The following is a 27422-nucleotide window of genomic DNA, read 5'->3' on the forward strand; positions in this document are numbered from 1 at the left end:
TACTGCCTCAGACTGAGGTACAAAATTCATTTCTTCCAGTTTTTCCACAGAAAAAGTTTCAGTCCAGATGGAGCAAAAATATTTCAGAAGTTTATTTTCCAGCTTCCAGCAATTAAAACCCCAAATCCAACTTCTAGTTATAATGATCATAAGGATGACAAAGCAGGCCTGTTCAGTTCTCTCCATTATCATTTTTGCATCCAAGTGAATTCATGGAAAGTTGAGTGGAAGAAGAAAGTGACAGGATGCGTTCAGGGTCAGAAATGAGGGACTGAATGAACATGTTCCAGATGTTGATGTTTTATTTTCTTCGTCTGAAATCAGTTCTAAGTGTGCAGAAGGGGCCCGGTTCTGTTGGACTCGTCCGCTTTGGACAGACGAAACATCCTGACCCTGAATCCTCCTCGGACCCAATCCACAGATGCTTTAGGGCCATCTCATCAACTGCTGGCTAATCAAATCATTTTTCTGGATCCAAGCAGCAGATTTAGATCTGGTTGCTGATTGGCTGATAATTTAATAACGTCATCAGTTCACTGAAAAAGGGAGAAAAACCTTCAGATCATCATTTCTCCTCATGGTTTTGTTTTTGACAGTAAATCCTCCAGAATGCCTGAGGACAAGTTGGCAGATGGTTCCGGTTCCGGTTCGGGGCTTGAGGGAAGAAAGGCAGAAATATTTCATGAACAACCAGATCAGAAATCATTTCAACAGGAAGCAGAACCGGCAGCCAGAACCGATGGCTCCATCAGAACCCGTCCAGACCTTCGTCCTCATCATCCTCCCTGCAGTTCTGTCCGCTGCAGGCGCATCGGAACCGGACCGTCAGCCGAACCTCCGGACGTGCTGCTGCAGCTGGTGTTGTGAATCAGGCCGATGGCCGCGCCGCCAGAATCCGGCCATTTCTCAACACCAGGGCCGCCGCGCGTCACACGTCACTCACACGTCACCCAGGGGCTCAACCCGCGGCTCGCGGGCCACCTGCGGCCGCCGCCGTCCAGTCGGCTTTCAGGTGAAACCTGACAGTTTGACACTTTCTCCACGTTTTGTCTGTTTTTAAGTTCCTCGTGACGTGAAGTTTTCTGTGAAAATGTTTTCATCCAAACCCACGAAGACCCAACGTGTTGCAGTTACACGACCTGGCCAGCATGAGGCGCTCTAACACTGAGACTCTCCAGGAACAGAGGAGGCGGCTGGGTTCTGGTTCGGTTTTGGTTCGGTTCTGGTTCAGTTCTGGTTCAGTTCTGGTTCAGAGGGAGAAATGACATCATAATATTTCGCTTTTAAATGAAATATTTAAATTCCTGACTAGATACTGAATTTGAATGTTCAGTATTTAGTTTGAAGCCAGAGGATGTTGGATATTTATGAACAAAACTAATTTTCCTTTATGAAAGGTAAAGAAAATTATTGCTGTTCATTTTAGAAACGGTGCACAGAAATTCACCAACTTTCAACCGAACCTCTGGTTCTGCTTAACTGGACCGGTTTAGACTGCAGCTCCACCCAGTACCAGCAGATGGTTCTGGTTCTGACCCAGATAGCAGATGGTTCTGGTTCTGACCTGCAGCTATTTCTGACCCACTTTAGTCTCTTCCCTGCAGCTTTCCTGTCTGACCTGAAAACGGCGTTTCCATTCATCTGAGCTTTGACTACACCACTCTTGCAGAAACGTTGAAGCTCATCTGGATTAGTTGAACATATCTTTAAAAAAATCGAAATAAACTCAACTTATTATTTATTTTTAATATGTTACTGAGTCTGCGACAGTCTGGCAACCTCCAGGTGACCTCCAGGTGACCTCCAGGTGACCTCCAGGTGACCTCCAGGTGACCCGCCCCTCGCTCAGAACGAGAGGCAGCAGCTCCTGACCCTACTGGGGTCAAGGGTGAACAGATAATGGATAGATGGATTTTACTGATTTTAGCCTCTTTATCTGCTTACACACACACTGCAGCTTACATAACCATGTTTCTGTGAGACTGCAGAGAAGAATAAAAGCTAAACTCACCTGGCTCCGTCCATCAGCTGAGCCCAGTGGGCCGGCGCTGGACGGTGAATGTTGCTGGTTCTGATCCATTTGGTTACATTTTTGATCATTCTTTGTTTTTATGACCAAATCTCATCTTTTCTCAAGGTATTTACATTGAGGGGTTCTGGTCCGGTTCTGGTCCGGTTCTGGTGGAGCTCAGAGAAAAAATGAATGAAGTCCAAACTTGTGTTGTTGTTTTTATGTAGAAAATAATCATAAAATATTGATTTGTTGGGGGTTATAATAATGTGTTTTATTCATTTTATTGAACTCAAACTGTTTTTATTTTTACTTCTTTCTTAGTGCGCATGAATAAATCATATCTAATTAACGGGGTGTCTACGGCGCATGCGCGGCCCGCAGGTGAAACCAGGTGTGTCTGATTGCAGCTGCTGAAAACGAGCGGAGGAGAAGCGGCGCCCGGATCCTCTGTCAGCGCAGAGAAACAGAACCGAACCTACTGATTCCCGGACCATGGCGTCGCTCGGGTTGAAGGTGGGTGTTTGGACCGTCGGAACCGGCTGATCTGTGCGGTGTGAAGAGCTGAATGTTCTGCTGTCTCCTCAGCTGATCCTCTTCGGCTTCATGTGTCTCAGAGTTGAAGGTATGACAGAAGAAGTTTTTCTTGTGTGGTTCCGTTTCGGATGGACTCATCCCGTCCTCCGTGTGAGCAGGAAGCTGCAGCGTGCAGAACTGCAGCGACCCTCGGACCTGCGTCCTGTCCGCGGACCGGAGGAGCTGCCGCTGCGCCGCGGGACTCTACGGCCCGAACTGCGAACACAGTATGTGCTGGTTCTGGACCTCGTGCTGGTTCTGGACCTCGTGCTGGTTCAGAAAACCTGTTGAATGTTCAAATGACATGTTCTCTGGTTTTTCCGGTGTTGAGCAGCTGCAGTGTGTTCCTCTGGACCGGGGGGTGGGGGGGGCAGAATATGAATATGACTTCAGGTATCCAACGCTTTATGACATCTGAGAGCTGGACAAGGATGGCGAGTCTGATGTAAGCGGAGAAATATGGCGTGATAATGCTGCAGCAGCGGCGGCGGCGGGGGTGTGTGCTGCAGCAGCGGCGGCGGCGGGGTGTGCTGCAGACTGTCTGCAGACTGCCTGGCTTACGAGCCCTTTTCTCTGCGCGGTGGTGAAGAGCATCCAGTTGTGCGATGGCGCTGAGTGTCAAACATCCAGAGGAGCAGGAGCTGCTGCTCTGCGTTCCCGCTTCAACGCTGCTGGTTCAACGTCAGCAATAACCGGAGCTTCAGCAGCTGCTCGCCGCTCCAGAGTTAAAACGTCCAAATGATCCGAACCCATCCGGTTCTGAACTGATTTGTGTCGTTTCATCATCAGCGACCAGCAGCCTGATGTTTCTGCTCTCTTGGTTTGTTCACTTCCTGTCAGATTGACAGATTCTGTCTGTGGAGGTGAAACTCATGAGCTCTGCTGTTGCAGCATGTCTTTGTTGCAACGTTAAATTATCATAGTTGGGTATCAAGGACCCGTCAGTAGCTCCGCCCCCAGCCCGTCAGTAGCTCCGCCCCCAGCCCGTCAGTAGCTCCGCCCCCAGCCCGTCAGTAGCTCCGCCCCCAGCCCGTCAGTAGCTCCGCCCCCAGCCCGATGCTCACTTGTTCCGCCAGTGGCTCTGGGTTTAACGCCAGAGAAAGTCCTGCAGATTATGTTGTTTGCTCCACCTAATGTGCAGATGAGAGAAGTTTCACTTTTGGATCAATCTGAGCTGCTTGCTTAAAGTTGCCGACTCGTTTCCTGCGACTTTTTGTGGGTTTCTGTCGCCGTGACGCCGTCGTCGTCCTGCAGGCGCGCAGGTCAAGGTCCTGTGTGGCAGAGACTTCATGAGCATCCGGGCCGCAGAGGATTTCTTCTCCTACCTGAAGGTCCCGCTGGAGTCGCTGCACCTGCCGAACCCGGCCTGCCGGGCTCAGAGGGAGGTGATCGCCGGGACGCCGTTCTTCATGTTCCGGACGTCCAGGGAGAAGTACCTGGCCTGTGGAGGGAATCCGCTGCAGGTACCGGTCCAGGTCCCACTGCTTCAGACCTTCCTCACCCGTGATCCAAACCGACTCCTTCTTTTCTGTTGCAGAAGAACTCGACCCACCTCCTGTACTCCCTCACGGTCCGATCGGAACCTCAGGTCAGCGGGAACATCATCAGAGACCCGGCCATTAAGATGGACTTCACCTGCGTCTACCCAAACCTTCGCAGGGTCAGCCTGCCGTTCCCGGTCCGGCCCATCTCCAGGTGAGAAAACCGGACCGGTTCAGTCATCTCGCCACGGTTTGGACCTCCGGCGGTAATTTAGGTCTCCTGGCTGATCAGCCAGATGGTGATGCAGGTGGAGGAGATGGACGCCACCATCCGGATGTTGCTGTTCGCCGACAGCAGCTTCAGCCGGGCCTTCGGCGCCACGCCGACCATAGAGCTGCGGGACCCGGTGAGGAGACTCAGCTGACCCGATTCCGGTCCGATTAATTTAGATTAACTGACTAATGACTGGGTGGAAACAGGTGATGTGATTATTCCAGAATGTGAAGCTAAAACTTAAAGGTTTTATCTTAATGCAAAATGTCGATTCAGGATGTTCTTTCATAACTGATTAATCGACTTAATAAATTTCTAGGGATTTTTGTTCTAACATACTGATCACTGATCTCTGGTGCCGGAGCCAAGACCGGCGCCCCGCACTACAGGACTCACTAGATGTGAAATATGATCAGAATTGCTTCTCAAATTGATCTGAAAGATTCAAAACAGCCAGATATTAAACACTTAGAGCTGAAATATATTTAACCGGCATCACTATCAATTCAAACTCTTCATTCTGCTTTGCTTCCATCTTTGTGCCACAATCCTCGGAGGTCTCCTGCCATCCCTGAAAAGATGACGCCCTGGGCGGTTGCCCATACTGCCCATGTCAGAAACCACCAGTCTGCACCATTAAACACAGCAATCAATGTACTGGACTCACGGTAAACGCTCAACTATCAACACTGACCAAGAAGGAACCAAGTACAAGGCGACTGACTTTGTCTCTCCTGCTGCATGAAGCCCAGCAGCTCAGAGCTGCAACATGTGGCACATGACAGGAGACGTGAGCACGCTCTGCAGCTCTGATCTTCTTCTTTTATTCACTGATTAAATCAAGATCAATGATTTAAAATAATAGTGACTGCAGAGTAGCAGAGCAAAGAACGGCTGTCGGTGAGAATCCAGTCCTCGTTCTGAGCAAACAGCCCTTCAGAAGAATCGGATCGTTCCTGGATGTCAGGCTTTGGTCACAGCGTCGTCCCATAATGCAACCTGTCAGTCAGCGTAGTGAGTCTCTGCGTTTTGTACAGTTTGTCCCTGAGCAGCTAGCTTTAGCTTTGCTAGCATCAGGTCCAGAGCGTTCCGGTCTTCTTCGCTAAGTGACTGTAGAAGTTGGACCTGAATTCATCATATCTGATTTATGTCGCCAGATTCTGCTGCGCATGTCAGAGCGAGTTAAAGGGATGCGACAGCAGAAACGCAGTAATAAGCAAGTCACATTATTTTTGGGTTTGAATCGGTTTATTTTGCTTGCAGTGAAAACAAAGATGTTAATAGTCACTAAATTTGGTGATGTTTCTGCAGCTGCAGTGTAGAAATAAAATGCAGAGACTGTTGAAATGTTTCTGGAGCTCAACACCAGCGACGCTCTTAACGGTTTTAATGCACATCGTTTATGTCCTGCTGCAGCTTTGAGATGAATCCAACTCGCCGTATTGTGAATCCAGCACGTTATCTGTGTTGACCTTTGACCCCGGCATCTCATGTTGCAGGTGCACGTGGAGGTCTCCGTGGCCGAGCCTGCAGACTTCTTCCTGCTCCGGGTCGATGACTGCTGGGCCAGCCGGTCCCCGCGGCCCAACGCCACCGGACCGCTTCACAGCCTGGTCCAGAACGGGTCAGAACCGGTTCCGTTCCTCTCTGTGCTGAAGGAAGCAGCTCCTCACACTTCCTCCTCCTCTTCCTCAGCTGCGTGGCCGACCCCACCGTGACCTTCCTCCCGCTGGCTGATGGGCGGGCCGGGCCCAACGGGCGGAGCTCCGGGATCCGGTTCCGCTTCCAGATGTTCCGCTTCTCAGCCGGACCCTCAGAGTTTTACCTGCACTGCAGCGTGCAGCTGTGCGAGCGAGACGACCAGCCGTCCTGCCTGCCGGTGAGCCCTGTTCCGACCCGACCCGGTTTCTCTGGTCCTCCCAGGACTTACAAAGATTTTCTCCTCAGAGCTGTGGTGCCATCAGCAAGCGGGAAGCCGTCAGGCCGCTTCCCAGCCGTGGTCTGCTGTCTACGGTCCGATCCTGGTCGAGGTTCCGGACCGGCCCGAGTCCAGTGAGTTGCTGCTCCTCGTCTGTCATCATCTCCAGGTTCTGTTCTTCATGTCTGCTCTGTTCCAGATGTTCTGACGGCGGCGGTTCTTCCTGTGGCCGCAGTCTGGACGCTGGGCTTCTTCCTCACCCTCCTCATCATCGTCGCCAAGGCTGGCAGGAGGCGGGCCCCTGAACCCGAGGGCCCCTGAACCCGAGGCCCCTGAACCCGAGGGCCCCTGAACCCGAGGGCCCCTGAACCCGAGGGCCCCTGAACCCGAGGGCCCCTGAACGGCAGGAAGCTCCAATAAACCCTCTTTCATCACTTCCTGTTTTTCTCCTGGTCGCAGTAGCTTTTTATAAAAGTCAAAATGCTTTCAAGTTCTAGATGTGATTCATTTCAGCCAGAAACTGATGCAGAAAACCCAAATAAGATTTATTATGTTTATGATGCAGAAACCCCCAAAATAAACGTATTAAATCTGTTGTGACGGAGGAACCGATCAACGCTGTTAAAGCCGTCATGACAGTCAAAACACTTTAATTTTACCAACAGAAATCTGATTAATAACCTACAAAATATTAAAGTGGTAAAGAATAAGGTTGGAAATAAACTTGCAGGTTTTTAGTAATGTTTGTGCAGCTGCAGTTCTACAACAAGAGCAGCAGGGGGCAGCCTCGGCTCTCTTCAGAATGTATGGCAAGCCGTTCTACCAGAGAATAATAAAGTTCTTTCCATTCGGAACAGGCCCAGATTCAACTGCTTGGAGGCCCCTTCAGGGTCCGGTTACCTGCAGTTTGAAACCCTCAGTGATCAACCAGAACCCGTCTGGAACAGTCTATGGACTCAGCCAATCACAGAGCAGCAGCTGTGGAGGTGATGATGATGATGGTCAAACTGGTTCAGAACCGACAGAATCCCGGGTCGTTGGTACCGCACTGCTTTACGGAACATGAAATAAACAGAACTGGATCTTTGCTTTCAGTTTGTTCACATTGACATTTATTTGGGAATAAAGAATGGTTCTGGTTCTGATGGAAGACCCATCAGAACCAGAACCGCCTCGGTGAAGGGATGGAGATGTCGGGTTTAACGATGACCAGGTGTACCTAATAAAGTGGCCGGTGAGGGTTCCACGCAGTTTAAATAAAGAACTGGTTCTTTATTATGTGACGTAATGACCTGCTCTGAAATCACGGATCGACTTTATTCGGGTATTTCCGTCGTTTCTACAGCTTTAGATGTTGAAATGTGACCCGGCGGTGGGAGCAGAACCTCGGATGGGTTCTGACTGGTTCTGATCTTTCAGGTCCACTTCTACGCGGTGAAACTGTTCTACTTTCCAGGATCCGGTTCCTCTGGACTCTGTTCAGTTCGGGTATGTGAATCCTGCTGCAACTCATCCCTGGATTGGACCGGGCGAAGGCTCCGAACCGTTCTGCGGTCCAACTTCAGAACAGAACTGCAGAGTTCGGAATCCGGACGGCCTGCGGAGGAAGAGGAAGCGCTCTCTGTCCGATGGACAAAGTTCCTTCATCATCATCATCATGTCGGTCTGCCTGGTTCCGCTGGGCTCCTGCAGCGCAGAGACGCCTGGTGAGGAAAACCGGAACCGGGTCCAGTTGCTAATACATTGTTCCACATTTCTAATAAAACTCTAATCAGGTTTTTAGTTGAGATTTAAAGGAAGTCAGGGTTTCTGCTGGTTTACAGTTTTCTGGAAGTTTGTTCCAGATTTTTGGTGCATAGATGCTGAAAGCTGCTTCTCCTCTCTTGGTTCTGGTTCTGGGGATGCAGATCAGAACCAGAACCAGAACCTGAGAGTCTGGAAGGTTGATACAAAGGAACCTCTGAGACCAGAACCAGAACCGTTCCAGTTGGATCATATGTTGTCCAGCCATAGAGTGCCATGTCACAATCGACTAACTGTGTTACGTTCTGTTGTTATAATAATGCTCTACATTTCCTGATTTAACGCCTTGAAATTGGGCCTCTGTCTCTTTAAAAGCTCCTGCTCTTCCTGAAGCTCCGCCTCCAGGAACTCATCCCAACATGGCTCCTCTTTACCTGCGCTGCTCTGAGCAGCAGCTCAGCAGTGCCACCTGCTGTTTGCTCGTGCTGCTAGTCTGAAGGAGCTGAAAGGGGAGGAGCTGCGCCTTGAAGGCGGGGCTAGGTCCACTCAGGTATTTTGCAGCTGAATGGTTACCATGGAGACTAAAGGATTTTTAAAACATGACATTTGAGCCAGAGCAACACTGCAGGGAGAAACCTAAAAGCTGTCGGTTTTTCATGATGCTGCCCCTTTAAGTGGCACACAGCTCTGATTTAAGATTTCAGAGGAAAGGAATAAAAACCACGAATCATTTTCCTGCTTCTCAGAGGTTCGTCCCATAAAGTCCCAATGAAACAATCAGTTTGTGTCTGGATCAAGACCAGGGAAACGTTTAAGAGAAGAGAGAAGCTGTGAGAGAACAGGAATCGTTTCTTGCTATGAAGACAGACAGCCCCTTTTGGGGCTTTTATTTAGTAGTTTTTCTGCAGCGGTAACAACGTTAGTGCATGCAGGTCATGTTCTGAACGGCCTGTGGACTCGCTGGACGACATCTGAGGTTTCACAATAAAATCGCAGCTGAAAGATGAAGACGTCTTCTTGGCTTCTTTCTGTTCCTGATTCAACTTTTCACCACAAGAGGGCGCTGCTGCTGCAGGAAAATAATATGCAGATTTAAATGGGAAAAACTTTTAAATTCAAACTGTTGAGTGGAGATCAGCTGTTTATGAAGGCCAGGACTCTGAGCAACAACAGATTCTATCTGGAAGAAAAAACACATGGATTTGCTGAGTCACATCTTCATAACCATCAAAGTTTTTCCTCATTCAATCTTACATCTTTGTGACTAAAGCCTGCGATTATTAGTATTTTTGTCATGAAATATCTTAGCCTGACCCTAACATTGTATTAGCTTCACTTGCTTTTTTGGCGCCATTTTGTTTTGTGTCGGTCGGCTTCTTCTTCTACTGCCTTGAATGGGCAGCCTGTTGCTTATTTGCAGCAGTGCTGCCACCTGGTGGCCGGAGGCTTGTTTCCAGCCAGCAGGGAATGATGAGAAAATGTGCAGAAAATAATCTGAGGCTTTAAGATGGAAGCCAGAACGATTTGAGAGAAAACAGAGAGATGGACCAAACCAGATGTTTTCATCTGATTCAGGCAATGCTGGAGCTCTAAGATTCATTTTCTGCATCATTATTACTGGTATATTTGAACAAACAGACTGTTATCTATAGACATGTGACCTTAATGAACCAGGATAGTTTTGTGAAAGCATCAAACATCACAGTAAAGCTATGAGATGACATGGACGTCTTTGTCCTCTGTGTCTTTGTCTTGTCCTTGTCCTGCTGCTCTTTGTGTCAGAGCTAATCAGGATTAGCCTCCGTCACAGATCATCTGCAGCTGCTCTCTCGGTTATTGATCATATTTGCTGTGAGCAGCTCAGCCCCAGCCTGAACCCCAGAGACGACCTCTGACCTGCGTCCGTCCCCGGCTCTCATCCAGACGTCCCGTCAGGATGTACGCCTGCGCGGCTGTCTTTGAGGCGGGACAGTGCCGTGTCATGGCTGCGTGTCATGGCGCTGTCCTGGTCCAGCTAATCCTGAGCTGATAATGGGATGTGCCGGCGCCTCCTGTCGCTCCAGCAGAAACGCTCCCATGGAAACAATCAGGCTGAGACGGGAACGCCGGACTGTTTCTAGAACTGACCGTCTTCCTGCTCAGGTTGTTCCAGAGGGAAGATTAAAATGTTTTCATCCTCAGACTCACCTGGAAACGAGCCGCAGATTTACCTGAAGAGCTGTTTACCTGTTGCTCAACCTGAATCCTCCTTAATCATCTCTGACATCATCTCTGACATCATCTCTGACATCATCTCTGACATCATCTCTGACATCATCCCTGACATCATCTCTGACATCATCCCTGACATCATCTCTGGCTTTCTGTCCGCCGTTTGAAACTTACAGTTGTTAGCAGCAACAGTTTGGTTTATTCAGCCTTTTATAGTAAATAAAACAAACTGTGGTTCATTTTCATTCATTTGCAAATATCACAGTTTCAAACTAAATATGTAGTTTGCTGTCTAAACTTCTATTACCATAAATAATCAGGTTGCTAGTTAAATATATACCTAGCACACTAGCTTGTTAACTAGATATGTAGTTAATGCACAAAATAGTTAGCTTTCTAATGAAATATTTAATTTGCAACCTAAATAGTTAGTTATTAACCATGACTCTCATAAATGCAGAAATAACACAATGAAAACATGAAAGATGAAAACCCTTTTTATTTTCTCTGACAGGCTAAATAACTCAAAAATATTAATGCTAATGTTTTAGCATAACTTTCCAGACTCCATCTTGTCCCTGTCGGAGCGGTGGAAGCTCAGGTTGAATACAGCCTTGTTTTGTTAGGAACATTTTACAGACGGTGATCTGATCAACAGACCAGGAGAAAAACTGAAGCAGCTTCAGATGCAAACAGAAACACTTCCCACATTAAATATTTATTCAGCCAGAAAAAGGAATAATAGATTCAGCAGGTCAAGGAAACACGTTTGATTTTAAACTGCTGCTTGGAGACCCAACGCGCCTGGAGCCTGAAACGAATCGCAGTCGGTTACAGATCAGAACTCAAAGCAACAGTTTGAGCAAAGAAAATTAAACATGAACATCTTGTTATCGTTCAATATGGCGCGACGGAGTTTTATTATTTTCATTGACACTTTTGCTTTCTCAAAGTGCGTCTCCTCAGATCGACCTGCTGGGGGCGCCGTGGGATCTGCTGCACGGGGAGCAGCGGTTGTGGGTTTGAATCCCAGACTGGGGCTTTCTGCATGCATAAGTTTGCACCACTCCGTTTGCCTGCGTGGGTTCTCTCTGGGTTCTCCTCCTGCAGCCCAGACCAGGAATAATCTGCATTCTCACGTCTCTAACCAGTTGATCCCAGTTCAGCTGGGGTTTCCTCCCAGTTGTCTGTAGAAACACACTGAGCTCTCAGAAGCTGAATGACTTTTTCATTCAGAAAGGCGTCAAATGGGGTCCTGGTAGTTTGTCAGGCCACCGTAGTTTGTCCATATTGCTCCTCTGACGTTAATAATCTGAGGGATTGAGGCCTCAGGTTAATCCCATCAGCTCCCTCCAGGCTGCCGCAGAGGAAATCCCCGCAGATCTGCGCCGCTCTCTGGGTCTCTGGGTCTCTGTGCGTTCGGCATGCTCAGCCTCCCGTAGAGTCGCAGGTAAGACAGCCGCTGCATCAGAAACCGTCCGCAGTTCAATCCCACAATTCAGTTCTCTGAGGCGTCGCGAAGAGCTGCTGAGGAAAGGCCTGGTTCTGATCCGGTTTGGCTCTGCTTCTGATTTGTATCCGGTTTGGTTCTGGCATGGTTCTGGTCCAGTTTGCGCTTTGTTCTGGTTCGGTTTGGTTTTCAACCAGTTTGGTTCTGGTCCGGTTCTGGTTTGGTCCGGTTTGGTTCTGGTTCTGGTCCGGTCACCAATCACAAACAACTGGAGGAAGTGACTTCCTGTCGTTTCTCTGGTTCTGTTGGACCGGCTGATCTGCTGAGTTTAAGAGATCTGGAGGGTCAGTGACCTTTGACCTCTGACCCCGACCTGACGGTCAGTGCTGGGGTCCTATTGTCCCATTGTCTCTGCGTTGAGGCAGTGGGACTGTCTCCCCCCCGTGGAGTATCCTGGTAGTGCAGCTTTGGCGCCGCCTGCCGGCCGCTCTGACGTTTCTGCCCCACAAGTTATAAATATGAAAATTGTCACGTTATTTTTCTGGATGTGTCGCTAAACATAAAAACTACGTTCTTCATTCAAAGCTCTGCTACACAGGTGAAGGGTATGCTTTAACTAGGACACTGCAAAGATTTGGTGGCGTTGGGTCAATATTTATCTAAGACGGTATTTAATGGTTAATAGGTCAATAAATATTAAAATGTAAACTAATAAAATATTTTGCAAAAATATAGAATAATTCAGGTTAATAAAGTCATTAAGTCACTTTATTAACCTGATATAGTTTCTATTTTTAAATGTTGCTTTAACAACATTCATTCATTCACACTATTCTCAGTACTAGAACCAGTACAGTGATCAGTAGAACCAGTAGAACCAGTAGAACCAGTACAGTTACCAGTAGAACCAGTAGAACCAGTACAGTACCAGTAGAACCAGTAGAACCAGTAACCCTGCTGATTGGTGCGTCTGCTTGCAGGATGTTCTCCTGGGTGGTGAAGGTCGTTCCTCAGCCTGCTGAAGCTCCGGCCGCTGCTGTAAGACAACACTCACTGTGCAAAAGTTTTAAACCAGTTCTGGAACAGACTGGGGTTCTACTGGTCCAGTAGAACTCCAGTAAATCCAATCTGTTCCAGGACTGGTTCTACTGCAGAAACAGTTCCGGGTTCTGGAATGATTTGGATGTTTTTCAGGATTCCTGAAGGTCTCTTTTTAAACTTTTCTCATTTTCTGTCCTCATGTGGTTTGATTGCTATGCTATGCTATACTATGCTACGCTATGCTATGCTACGCTATGTTGGTGTTCATACAGGAAGTCGATCGCCTCAGGCAGAAGGAGGAATCATTTGGATTTCTGTCCAATAAATTTTACAGCAGGCAATTTCTGAAGCAGAAATAAAACACAAACTAAATGGTTTCAAAATGTTCTGCTTTAATCAGTTTTACTCATTTTCATGTCATAAATATTTCATGAAGTAAAACAGAGAAATGATTCCCAGATTCTACCAGGAGATGAAGCGTCTGCCAGCAGCTTAAAAAGTTTCTTTGCGATTTCTGAATGAACAAACTTACAGAGTAAAGAAAAAGGAAATGAACGATAAATCTGGGAGTCGATGGGGAGCTGACAGGAAGAACGACTGGAGGATCCAGCAGGGAGTGACTGAGAATGAGATACTGATACTGAAGAACAAAAACCTGAGCTGATGAGTTAACAGGTTGGAGGTGTGAGGGAAGGAGCAGGAGGCAGACCTTGCAGTGACCTTGCAGTGACCTTGCAGTGACCTTGCAGTGACCTCGCAGTGACCTCGCAGTGACCTCGCAGTGACCTCGCAGTGACCTCGCAGTGACCTTGCAGTGACCTCGCAGTGATCTCGCAGTGACCTTGCAGTGACCTTGCAGTGACCTAACAGTGACCTCGCAGTGACCTCGCAGTGACCTCGCAGTGAACTCGCAGTGACCTTGCAGTGACCTCGCAGTGAACTCGCAGTGACCTTGCAGTGACCTTGCAGTGACCTCGCAGTGACCTCGCAGTGACCTCACAGTGACCTCGCAGTGAACTCGCAGTGACCTCACAGTGACCTCACAGTGACCTCGCAGTGACCTCACAGTGACCTCGCAGTGACCTCACAGTGACCTCGCAGTGAACTTGCAGTGACCTTGCAGTGACCTTGCAGTAACCTCGCAGTGACCTTGCAGTGACCTCACAGTGACCTCGCAGTGACCTCGCAGTGACCTCACAGTGACCTCGCAGTGACCTCACAGTGACCTCGCAGTGACCTTGCAGTGACCTCACAGTGACCTCGCAGTGACCTCGCAGTGACCTCGCAGTGAACTCGCAGTGACCTCACAGTGACCTCGCAGTGACCTCGCAGTGACCTCGCAGTGACCTCGCAGTGACCTCGCAGTGACCTCGCAGTGACCTTGGCTGTCAGTCGCAGTTTCGTCTGCTAGGCCCGTTTGGTTCAGTTACAGGAAACCACACAAGGAAAATGATTTATTAAATTATAGTAAAGACATAAAACCCCAAAAGGGAAAATTTGAAAACCCATAAATAACCAAAAACAAACAAAAACCAACCAAGACATTCAAAGCAAACCCAAAGTTTTTCTGAAGAGGGAGAATGAAAAGCCTCCAGTCAGGAGAAAAGGGAGCCGTATCATCAGTCAGTTAGTCAGTCAGTCAGTCAGTCAGTCAGTCAGTCAGTCAGTCAGTCAGTCAGTCAGTCAGTCAGTCAGTCAGTCAGTCAGTCAGTCAGTCAGTCAGTCAGTTAGTTAGTTAGTTAGTTAGTCAGTCTGGACTGAGGATGAGTGAACTCTGTGTCTCTTTCTGCTCCTGGAGGAATCGCTGAGGAACAGTGAAGGTGAGGCTCCACCTGCTGATGTAAGCTGTTCCCTGATTGGTAGAGAGAGCTGCACGTTTATCATTATTTGATGCTTTGCAGCCAAGAATGCTTCAGCAAAGAGTCCTGAGGAAGCCTCAGAGGACGGGTAAAGTATTCCTGCATGGCGTAAACTTCACGCACTTCAGAGGTTTGACCTTTGACCTGTGAGGAACTGCCTCTGCAGCCAGAGCAACGGAGGAGTGATGGGCTGGCTGTCTAACGGCTTCGTCAGCGCGCTGCCGCAGCCGCCGGGGTCGCCTCTGCTCCAGGGGTCCAACGCAGACTGCAGGGTCAGTACCAGAACCAGAACCCCTCCTGGTTGCTTTGCTTGTAAAACAAACAGGACACGGAGAGTTCTGACCCGATCAGGCGATCCAAACTGATTTATATTTCCAAAACTGGAAACAGCTCTGTGTGTTTTAACTCTTTAGCTGTGATTCATTTCAGCAGATATTTGAACTGTATCACATGATTTGCTTTGTTTTCTGCTGTCCAGCCAGCAGAGGATGCAGAACGGTAATTTAAAGTTCAATAAAACCGACGGTTTAACAGGAAGAGATGAAATTCACAGCTGTGTCTCTGTCAGGACCGGCGTGATGAGCTGGGTCGCTCAGGGTCTGACCAAGGTTCTGCCTCAGCCAGATGAGAAGTACCGAGAAGCGGCTGAGACCCAGAACGCCGCCGAGGAGAACACCGAGGTGAGGCTCCGCCCCCAGCCGGGAGGACATGCTGGGTCTGGAGAACCGGTTTAATATTTAGTTCCAATAAATGGTTAAACATTTATATAGCAATCTAAATATTTAGTTAGCAAGCTAGCTGTTTAGCTCCTGACTAAATGTTTAGTTGGCTACAGAGCTAAACATTTAGCTATTGTGAAAATAAAAGCTGGATTTTGATAACTGCTGCTGAATGTCTCTGAAATGTTGTTCATGAAAAGAGGGAAAAAGACAAGAAGGAGTTTATAAAGAAGACACTGCTTTTTATTTTGATAGTCCTCTTTCTGCTATTGGCACATGAATTTGCATGTTAGCTAAAATTTAGCTCAGAGCTAACTGCAACAGTATATCTAGCTTGCTACATATTCAGCTTCATATGAAACAATTGTTTATCTTGCTGAGATTAATCAAAGAATAAAGTTATGTTCTGATGCTTGTTGCTGTTCCAGGTGTTCGAGGCTGCAGCAATGCCAGGTGGGCTCTCTAAACCCCGCCTCTTCCTGTTCAGTCAAGCAGAAATGATGCAGTTCTTCCTGATAATGGGATGTTTTATAATCCAGATTATGACCCTCTTCCTCACATCCCCGTGGTGGAGGTGGAGTCGGAGGAGGAAGAGTCGGAAGTGGAGACTTTGGCTCCACAGTTCCATCCAAAGTGAGTCCAGGTCCCTGCAGTCGGAGCCGGCAGGCCGGCCCGATGCAGCTCTGACCTGATAGAGTCCAGAGCTGACCCCATCAGAAGTGGTGGTCTCCTGACCCCTGACCTCTGTCTGCAGCATCAGGTGACAGAGTCACAGCTATTCTATCTTCTTCTGTCCTGCAGGGTGGTGAACTGGATAAAGCAGATAGTCCCTCAGCCAGTGATTCTGCCCCTGGTGGCGGACCTGTGGAAGTGCCGCCAAAAGTCTCTCGCTCCTCTCTAGACAAAGGTAGAGCAGCTCCAGGCGCTGCGCTGAGGATGGTTTCTGACCTTTAATGCGACGCTCTCTGTTTCTGCCTGCAGTGCTGTCGCCTCCGCCGGAGTCTCTCAGTGGGATTTCACTGGACACCGACAGCAGAGCCGGGTGGGTTTATTTACCGCTGCAACGACTCAGCTTCCTGTGAACTCCTGGTGACCCCGCCCAAAGAAAAACACACAGGCCTCACTGACCTGCACTGACCTTGTAGCGCCGGGAAGCTGCAGGAACAACATTGCTTCTGTTGAAATAGAATTTTAAATTAGCACAATAGTACACAGGCTAATCTTTACTTAAGACGAACTTAGATAAGGATCCAAACTAAAACAACTGGCCACTCTAAAAGTTTTACATGAATTGTATAGGGAGGATCTTAAAGAAAGACAGACTGAGACTTCCTTAAACTCTCTTTAGACAGGGAGGCTGTCTGCCAGACAATTAACAAATTCCTTAGCGTGGTTCAAAAGTTCACTAGGATCTTAAAACTTTTTATAAATAATTTTATCTATATTAGAATTAACTATATTTCTTTAAGCATGTTTTGAATTAGTTACTTCTTAGATCCAAACTTATAGTCATTATTTAGCATTACATTTTGTGCAAGCTTGGTTAAAAATACAAACTACTTTCTTGTGGAATCATTTGAGTCAGAAAACTGAAACAGACAGAGGAAGTAAATTTAGCTCAGGGAGAGTTGCAGGAGACGCCTGGTACGGCAGAGACCCAGTTGGACGATCCATATATCAGGAGGTAATAAAATCAATGGGAAGGCCCACAAAGGAAAACACACACCTCCTAATGCATATATTTAAATGAGGAGAATACACATTATTATAAAATGGTTTGTTTCACAGCAGGAGTTCAAATCTCTTTGTGCTGAGTGAGAGTTTCCCAAAAGATGCATCTTTTGTTTGTGTTTTATTTCCCTTTTTACTCAGTTAATTGTTTCTGTTTTGTCATGTCTTGGACTTTTGATGATCTAGGTGAGATGCTTATTGTAACATTCTTCTTGCATTGATTTTCTCTGGATAAAACTCTGGATATCTGAAGTCTGATGTCGTATGATTGTTCTTTCTCCCTGCACATGTATACAGACACAAGAATCTAGGACAAGGAGGAATGAATTAACGAGCTAAATCAAGTTATTCCTCTTTTTAATTCTCAACACTTCCAGCTGCTCCTGCATCTCCGAGTCTGATCTGTTTGCTCTGAAGGAACAAATGAAGCAAAGAGAAAACTCGCCACAGACCCCAAAGACTTCTGGGAAATATTCTGAGTGGCCCGATGGTGAAAGTTAATGCACCAGACTTTATTTTGCTTATGACTCCAAACAGAGGAAGTCGTTATGTCTTAAACTGTTTTATTTATATTTCAGTGATGGTTGCATTTCTCCTTTTGTTGTTTTGACGTGTTTCATGGTTTTATATAATTCTCTTTATTTCCTCTGGATGTGTTTTCCAGTAAAATATTTATTATCTTAATGTGAGCAATGCTATACTAATAATCTGTACCCAGAGCCATTTAGAGAGCAGCTTCAGGAAATAGAGAATCAGTGAATGGAAGCAGCAGGAAGTCTCACTTCTGAACATATTTCTGAACATGTTAGAGTAAACATGGTGTCTCTTTGTAGAGTCAGAACGGAAACATGAAGTGAGAACTCGAGGACTCCCGAAGCGTCGACCGGAGGAATCAGGAGAGAGTCAAACGTTTTATGATCTCATCCTGTCTGCTTGCAGAGTGGTGGACTGGTTCGTGTCCGGGTTGGGTCTGAAGATGCCGCAGCTCGTCCTGCCGCCCAAAGACGAAGCTGAGGTTCTTTATCTTCATCATCATCATTTCCTTCCTCACTCAGAGACTCACTCTGTGTTTCTTTCCTAACGCTGCAGCAGGGAGCGGCGGAAGTGCTGCAGAAAGGTGAGACCACTGGCTCTGCTGTAGTTCACAGATCAGTCAGTCTGTAGTTTGGGAATCAGGCGGCCAGTAGCTGGACGACGCCAGGCGTTTCCTCAGCGTTAGCGGGCTGAGTGACTCGGTTTTCAATGCAGGGTTCCTGGCTGGGTCCTCCTGTTCTTCTTCTTGAGGTTTAAAGGTTTTGGTCGGACGGCCGAGCCTAACTCAGTCCCTCTTCTCCTTCTGTTTCAGGGGGGAAGGCGCTGAGAGCCCCTTGAACAGCAGGAGGAGACGGCTGGGACGCTCCGACCAGCACATAGAACCAGCACATAGAAGCAGCACATAGAACCAGCACATAGAACCAGCACATAGAACCAGCACATAGAACCAGCACATAGAACCAGCACATAGAACCAGCACATAGAACCAGCACATAGAAGCAGCACATAGAACCAGCACATAGAACCAGCACATAGAACCAGCACACTGGGAGCCCAGACTATTGAGGCAGCTGTTAGACTCTCCTTTCTGTCCTCCAGTTGAAGATTGAACTGGAATACATTTAGCACCAGATTTATTTTTGTTCGCATTTGTATTTTAAATTTACAAATTTTTGTCCAACAGAAAAATGTAGTAATTTACTGTTTATCTGAAATTATTGTAGATGTCTTGAATACATATATGACTTAATAAATGTGTGAACTTTGACATATGTTGAAGTGAGTGGCAGCTACGATGTGTGATGAAGCAGGATGCATCTCTCTGTATTTGTACTTATTGTAGATAAATGCATTAAAGTTTGAACTTTAAGGCATATTCCTGGAGAATCATTTGCGTTCAGAGACGTAAGCGTTTAATGTCCTATGAAGTGTGACAGGCTGCACAGTGGCGCAGCAGGTAGAGCCGGGTTCGATTCCCGGCCCGGTGTCTTTCTGTCTGCACACACACACACACACACAGACACACACACACACAGACAGACACACACACACACACACACACACAGACACACACACACACACACAGACACACACACACACACACAGACACACACACAGACACACACACAGACACACACACACACACACACACACACACACACACAGACACACACACACACACAGACATACACACACACACACATACACACACACACAGACACAGACACGTTTGACATGTTGACGTGTTCAACCAGTTGACAGGCAGAAATATTTTCAAAAAGTTAGATTTCATGAATTAATTTAGTGAATTAAAAGCTTTTGATTGTGTTTCTGGAGCAGATTAAAGCAGCAACACTGTAACAAAGCCTAACGTTGACCTCTGACTCCTCCTCCTGCTGCAGCTTCCTCCAAACTGAAGCCCGACATGGTTCTGGAGGACGTGGAGTCGGACAACGAGGGCCAGAACCGCCCCGAAGCTGCAGGATCCCAGGGTCCAGCGGGTGACCCGGCCCAGCAGGAGGGCAGGAGTTCCGGCTCTGCCCTGGGGAGCTGCGCCACCTCAGAGGCCCCCCAGGCCCCGCAGGCCCCCCAGGACCCCCAGGCCCCGCAGGACCCCAGGACCCCCAGGGCCCCCAGGACCCCCAGAACCCCCAGGCCCCCAGGACCCCCAGGCCCCGCAGGACCCCCAGGACCCCCAGGGCCCCCAGGACCCCCAGAACCCCCAGGCCCCCCAGGCCCCCCATGCCCCCCAGGACCCCCAGGGCCCGCAGGCTCCCCAGGCCCCCCTGGCCCCGGCTTCAGACAGCTGGACAAAAACATCTCAGGAAGATGCAGAGACCCAGACGGGCCGCTGGACGCCATTCATCGAAAGCATCAAGAAGGAGGCTGAAGGCGTGGCGCTGGCCTCCATGGAGGAACGGTGAGCCGGTGCTGGTCCAGGAGGATTTCTCTGCAGCACACTGCATCCTTCTAATCCAGTGCCTCTGCTGCAGCCTGCTGCAGGAGCGCTTGGAGATGGCCCGCCTGGCCGAAGAGGTGGCCCGGCAGACGGCAGAGATGGCGGTGAGGCAGATGGCCAGCGAGGGAACCTCCATCAAGCTCTCCCTGGAGAGCCAGGAGCTGCTGGAGGAACCGGAGGAACCGGAGGCCAAGTGAGAACATCTTCAGGATTTCATCTGGGACCAAATTATGTACAAACTGACTGACTGCATTAAACTGACTGACTGTTTTCTGCTGCCAGATTGCCCGCAGCACCAGAAGAAGACAGCAAGCTGGAGCCAGGAGCCGATGCAGAGTGAGTATCAGCTGGAGGCGAGGACCGTGCTGAGGTTTTCAATTCTGGCCAGTCACTGAAGTTTGCCTGTGACTGATGTAACGTACCACCTGGACGCTGTGAAGCTTACCTGCACTGTAAACCGTCCTCCGCTGCACAGACAGCAGAGCTGAGTCGAATGAGGCGGCTTTGATGTTAATGCAATATTTGGGGGCGTGGCCAACACAGACTGAATGGATTGGCCTGCTGTAGGAGAGAATCCAAGTGAATGGAAGAAAGCCCAGACTGAGATTTTTATTTGAGTGAACAGAAAAGCGACGGCCAGGATTGGATCCTCAAAATCAGAGTTTATCTTCTTCTGAACTTATATTTCATCAAGTTTGTTGTTATTATTCTGGTAAAAAGTTGGTCGAAAATTGGAAAAATGTAGTCAAACTTATTTTACACTTTTTCCACAGTCTATATAAATATCTAATATCTATATATAGAATGTAAACTTTAAATGCCTTTTTAAGCATATTTTGCTGTTCTAGCTAGTGATTGGTCAATGTTTTCCATTTACAGATGATTTCAAAATAAAATCCTTCTTTGTGATAATTTTTGATCTAGGTCAAATAAATAATAATAATAATAATAAAAATAATAATAAAAAAAAAATAATAATAATAGTAATAATAATAATAATAAAAATAATAATAACAAAAATAATAATAATAATAATCATAATAGTAATAATAATCATAATAATAATAGTAATAATAATAATCATAATAGTAATAATCATAATAATAATAATAATAATAATAATAATCATAATCATAGTAATAATAATAATAATAATAATAATCATAATAATAATAGTAGTAATAATAATAATAATAATAATAGTAATAGTAATAGTAATAATAGTAATAATAATAATAATAGTAATAATAATAATAGTAATAATAATAATCATAATAGTAATAATAATCATAATAATAATAGTAGTAATAATAATAATAGTAATAATAATAATAATAATAATAATAATAATAATAATCATAATCATCATAATAGTAATAATAATCATAATAACAATAGTAATAATATAATAATAATAATAATAATAATAATAATAATAATAATAATAATCATAATCATCATAATAGTAATAATAATCATAATAACAATAGTAATAATAATAATAGTAATAATAATAATAATAATAATAATAATAATAATAATAATAATAATAATAATGCATTATTACGCCGCCGATCTGAAGCAGATTTCTTAGGAGGTCTCGCAGCAGATTTTGAAATCCCGCGAGATTTGCTTCAGCAGCATTACAACTCCTTGCCATGGCAACCACAGCTTCCCCTAGCAACCGTCCCTCCTCGCCAGCCCCCCCCCCCGGTTGCCCCAGTAACGGCCGCTCCTGCAGCCGCTGTCTGATCAACAGCAGCGAACCGAGCTGGTTCTGACCCGCTCCGCGGTCCATTAGCTGGTTCTGACCCGGTCCAGTCGCTGGTTCTGACCCGCTCCGCGGTCCATTAGCTGGTTCTGACCCGCTCCGCGGTCCGTTAGCTGGTTCTGACCCGCTCCGCGGTCCATTAGCTGGTTCTGACCCGGTCCAGTCGCTGGTTCTGACCCGCTCCGCGGTCCATTAGCTGGTTCTGACCCGGTCCAGTCGCTGGTTCTGATGCCGGGGGACATTTTGAGGTGGGAACACTGACAGCTCCGTCGGAGGAAGTGAGTATTGAGACGAACCCAAACGGTTCCGACTGGCTTCATGAGCCACTAAATACAACAGAGAATAAAATACAAACTGACTGAAGACAAGGAAGAAAAACATATTTCTGTTCTTTCCAGCCTTGAATTAAAATGGTTCGTTTCCTGATGATCCGTGGAATATAAAATAGAATCAAAAGTAAGATCATATTTTAGCTTAATTTTAATGCCACAATATCGTTTGAATAATTATTTTCTTTAGCTGAAAAAGGTGTGAAATAGTTTCTGTTCCTATCAATGCTGGATCCATTCCAGGAATTATTTTGCAATAAAACTGACAAGTTCGAGTCAATAAGTCAATAATAATGTGAATATTATTTGAATATTATCAGAAACGGTTCAAATGTTGGAACAATAAAAATCCATAAAGCTGCAGTTTGTAACTTTTCTAAAAAATATGTTTTACATTTTAGTTCCAAGCGTTTGTTACTAGACAGATCATCGAACCAATCATCTCCTCCCTGAGCTGGATGCAGGAGGCGGGGCTTAGTGCTGCCAATCATCTCCATGCACTCGCTGCTCAAAATGTTAATGGCAGAAAAAAGCTTACCGTTACAGCAAAGCCATTTATCTGCTGTGACAGGTGGCCATGCTAACTAGCCTTAGCATTAGTGATAGGCTATGCTAGCTCCAGCGTAGCAGAGAGCTGCGCGGAGGAGGGGAGGCATTGACAGCGATTAGACCCGCCTCCCAGCTCTGATTGGTGTTTCTAGATAGTGCTGAGAGAAGGCAGAGCGGATCTGTCTCAACGTGGAAACGGTTTCAACAAATATGTTTCTTTAAAAAGGTTCGTGCTGCAGCTTTAAAGGAGTTGGACGTTTGCAATTTTAAGAGAAAAGCTTCTAGTTTTCAAATAGTTCTGGATTCAATTAAACTTTTATATTGTCAGCTAAAATTAAAACAGGATTTAGATTTGTTTTGTTCAAAATACTTTATCCATATTTCATCAATTAAATAAAAGCAAAGTCGACTTTTCAGTAAAAAGCTCTGGATACACAAGGATCTACTTATTATGACACCTGGGTTATAAAAACAAGAATAGTTTATATTTTTAATATTTTCAGTTACATCAAAATTCTGTGTAATAATTTTAACCTGATTAAAAATAAATGTCTGCATCATTCTTGAACTGCAGTTGGGGACCCAAAAAAATCAGTCCAAGGACCACAAGGGGCCCCCGGGCCGCACTTTGAACCACCTGTGTTCCAGTGTGTCCAGCTGTTCCCTGAAACCTGCGTCTGCGGTTCTGTTCTGTAGAAAGGACGGGTCCAGACTCCAGGACGAGGAGAAAGCCGAGGAACCGGCCGACCAGGAAGCAGGTAGAGACGCAGCTGAGGAGCAGCAGGAGGAACCAGAACCAGAACCAGAACCGGAGAAGCAGGAAGTGTGTACAGCAGCTGTGACAGAGCAGCCGCTGAAAGCAAACGACGCTCCGACATCCAACACAGAAAAGGTAACGAGTTTTTCTCTCCATGGTTTAGTTCATCAAACTGGGATCGTTCTCTACTAACTGGGATCGTTCTCTACTAACTGGGATCGTTCTCTACTAACTGGGATCGTTCCTGGTTTGATTGTCTAAGAACTGCTCTGATGTTTTATTTATTATTTTCACTTCCTGTCGGATCGTTCTGCTTCCTGCAGGATGAAGATGCTTCTGGAGACGGCTGTGGAGGTAAACGACATTTTGGGACATAGAAGATCAAGAGTAGAACCAGAACCAGAACCCAATGCTCTGCTCTGATTGGCTCTTCCCGTCTCTCTGTGCTCTGATTGGCTCTTCCCGTCTCTCTGTGCTCTGATTGGCTCTTCCTGTCTCCCTGCAGCGCCAGTCAGCTGTGATGCGTTTAAGAACTGTCTGATGCGTTTCCGCCGACCTCTGAGTGCTTTGGCAACATCAACGCGTTCTTCAAAGAGAACGGCATCTCCCCTCCCCAGCTGCCCCCCATGCCCCGCCCCCCGACCCGGCTCTCTGACCTGACCAGCTACCTGCCCCCACTGCCCTCTCTGCCCCTGGAGCTGCGCCACGAGTTCTCCCAGATCCGGCTAACCCGGGTCCCGCGGAGCGTCGCACAGAGCCTCACCCAGCTGCTGCCCGGCGGGGCCGCGTGGGGTCCGGAGGCCCCGGAGGGCCCGGAGGCCCCGGAGGGCCCAGGGGGGGACCCCGGCCTCTGGCTTGGCCCACAGGGGTCCTCTATCCCAGAGAAGCTGGCCCAGCTGCCAAGCAGAACCCAGCAGAGCTTCTTGAACATCCGGAACCGTCTCAACAGCCTCATGCCACAAGATGCCTAAGAACCAGAACCAGAACAGGAAGCAGCCGGACTTAGAACTCACCCACTTCCTGCAGAAGCCCCGGCCCCCCTCCTCATCCTCAGCCTCCCCCTGCCCCCCCCCCCACCCTGCCCAACGTGCCGTCCTACCCCGCCTGCCGCCCATCGCCAGCCCGCCACGCCCGCCACGCCCGCCGCGCCCGCTCTCCGGCCTTGCGAACCCCGCCTTCTTCATCGAGGATGACTCACAAGGTCCTGCAGGTGATTGGCTCTGAGGTTCAGGTGTAACTGCAGCACAGGGTTAGAGGTCGGCTCGGCTTCTGCTGAAACAAACTGAGGAGCAAAACAGCAAATCAACTGAAAAATGTCAAATGTCAGAAGCTACGGCAGGATGTCTGAACTGGCAAATTTAAAGTTCTGGCAGGTCAAAAAAATCCTTCAGATTAATCAGAATATCATTAAAGATCCTAAACATGAACAGGGCTGCTGCCTTATTAAAAAGAAAAACTGTTTTTATGTCATCATTTGTTCTCTGTTTTATTGGCCAAGTTGTTACCATCCTTTATTCCATTCCAGGGCCAAACAAAATCATTTGCGGGCCACGAATGGCCCTCGGGCCACAGTTTGGACACCCTGAAATAGAAAAACGAAGCAGAAACATTTTTAGAACAAAGTTACACATATTATTCTTTTAGTTGTTCTGTAGAGATGCAGCAGAAGTTTGGCCTTCATGATAATCTAAAGCAGCTTGAGGTCAGTTCAGGATTAACGAGATTATTAACGGGATTATTAACGGGATTAAAACGTTTCCTGGAGTTCAGGCTCCGCATCACATTTTAACTGAAAACTTAAAAAAGCTGCGTTTTATTCCCACATGGATTAGAGGAGCGAATAAATGTATTTTCAGTCTGAAATGTTTGTTTGGGTTGTTAAAAACCCGACCAGAACTGGGTCTGGGTCAGGTGCCGACTCTCAATGGAACCAGAACCATGTTGGTCGGATCAGCCTGGATGACCCGGCAGAACCGGGTCACTGCACAAATCCTTCATGTGTTCATCAGGAACATGATGGAGGAGCATCTGAGTGACATCACTCATTACAGAGTTCATTCATTCATTCATTCATAATCAAAAGTGAAACTTTATATCAGCAGACAGAAAGAAATTTATTTTCAGCAGTATTTCAGCTGACAGTCTGTGTGTCCAGCAGAGCCGGGCCTCAGCCTGCGGCCCGCGGTGAGCGTGGAGGATGCCGACCAGGAGGGAGGAAGAGGAGGAAGAGGAGGAGCAGCAGGAGGAGATGACGGGAGCAGCGGCCCGGCCCTGGAGCCCAAGCTCAGCACCCTGACGGTCCCCGTGGCGCCGGCAGGAGGCCGCCAGAGGTGAGGCGCCTGCAGACGGATTTCCCCGGGTTTGACTCGTTCATTTCCAGATTTGGAAGAAAGCTAAGCTAGCCTTCCTCTTCTGGAGTTTAGCAGGACTCTGGATCAGTTCTTCTGATCAGTTTCATCTGTTTTCTATGTGCTGATAAAACAATCTGCAGCTGAAGTGGATCTTCACTGAACTTTCTCTGTGTTCTTTTTCTCCTCGCATGCTTTCGCTCGCAATAGAGGAGATAAAGAGTAAGGGAGCTGCATGGGAGCTCACTCCATCCAGCTGTTAGATTTCCATCAACGTTGATGGAAGTGAAACGTTTTGATCCAAACAGAGACGAGTCTATTCCAGAAAGCCACCTCTAAAGGATTCTCTCATAAAAATAAAATGTGTGATTTTGGACAGAAACGTTTCGCTGTTGCCTCCTGCGCTGCCCCCTGCTGTCCGTCTTCTGGCTCTACGGTTTCATTCTGCAGAAACAATGTTTAGATTCTTTCTCATCTAATCTGGATAAAACGATGCGCACAAGCAGCGCAGTGCCGAGTTGATGCAGAACTGATGCTTGTTGCTGCGGCGACGTCTCTGTTCAGCTTTCTGCTTCTTCTCCTGTAAGCTCATCTTCATCATCATCAATAAAACCTGCATGACACGCTGTGCATCCTCTCTGTGTCTGGTGCATGATCTGCTTGGCGCATGGCTCTGACTGATTCACTCCATGTTCTTGGACCTCACTCTGACCTCTGATCCACTCTGACCTTTGACCCTTGTTTGTCCACAGCGGTGGGAGGAAGCGCCGGAATGTCTGGACCAAGACGTAAGCCCAACAGGCACTTCCTGTGTTGTTAGTTTTTGAATTAAGTTGTGAATTAATTCAGTGAATTCATCCTAGTTGGGATTCTGTTTCTCACTGAAGGTTTTAAAAAATAAATCCTTTGAACTCAATGAATTCACAGGGAAGAATCTCCTCCTCCACTGACATGCAGTGACCTTTGGCCTTTCGCTAGACAGTGCCTGGTTCGTGTCGTTCCGTCTTCTGCTCAGGGTTTGCTCTGAGACGTGACGGAAGGAGGCAGATATAATCTGTTGATGGTCCAGATTAGCGCTGAGGCTAATTGTGTTTTCATCAAATGCAAACAAAACAAGCAGCTTTTTCAATTTAAAAACACTTTTTGCTGCTAAATTATTGAATAAATGTTCTGAGTTCAGCAGCAAATTATTTATAGTTTTTAATCTTCATGCTCTTCATCAGATTGGAGAAAAGTTCATCTTTCTAGAGTTTCTCTGATCGTTCATGGATCTCCTTTACAAATCTGGACTGTGGATGCTACTGTAGCTGCAACATGTTAAGCATTGAGATGCTATTTTAGGTTAGCTTAGCTTCTGATGGGCTAACTCCTTTTAGCACAACTTGAACAGATCAGTCTGAGGTTTGTTGAGAATTAAAAAGAGGAATAACTTGATTTAGCTCTTTAATTTATTCCTCTGTCCTAAATTCTTGTGTTTCAATATATATGTGCAGGGAGAAAAGAGCAATCATACAACGTCAGACTTCAGATATCTAGAGTTTTATCCAGAGAAAATCAATGCAAGAGAATGTTACAATAAGCATCTCACCTAGATCATCAAAAGTCCAAGACATGACAAAACAGAAACAATTAACTGAGTAAAAAGGGAAATAAAAACACAAA

At 46.9% G+C, this 27422-nt stretch overlaps 1 protein-coding gene and 1 pseudogene across 1 annotated transcript; both read left to right on the forward strand.

Annotated features, from left to right (window-relative positions):
- Positions 1-1979: 1979 nt before the first annotated feature.
- Positions 1980-7354, forward strand: LOC129360015 (uromodulin-like). Its single transcript, XM_055030055.1, is given in 12 exon segments — positions 1980-2527; positions 2600-2636; positions 2707-2814; positions 3842-4050; positions 4125-4282; positions 4361-4475; positions 5842-5966; positions 6038-6221; positions 6290-6347; positions 6350-6394; positions 6460-6712; positions 7118-7354. Coding segments are annotated over 11 exon segments (1182 nt in total). The 5' UTR covers positions 1980-2506; the 3' UTR covers positions 6582-6712; positions 7118-7354.
- The window catches only part of LOC129360151 (cyclic nucleotide-gated cation channel beta-1-like), a 33038-nt pseudogene continuing 12323 nt past the window's right edge, over positions 6708-27422 (forward strand).

This window comes from Poeciliopsis prolifica, unplaced genomic scaffold, assembly GCF_027474105.1.
Source record: "Poeciliopsis prolifica strain line A6 unplaced genomic scaffold, Auburn_PproV2 SCAFFOLD001, whole genome shotgun sequence".
Classification (NCBI taxonomy): domain Eukaryota; kingdom Metazoa; phylum Chordata; class Actinopteri; order Cyprinodontiformes; family Poeciliidae; genus Poeciliopsis; species Poeciliopsis prolifica.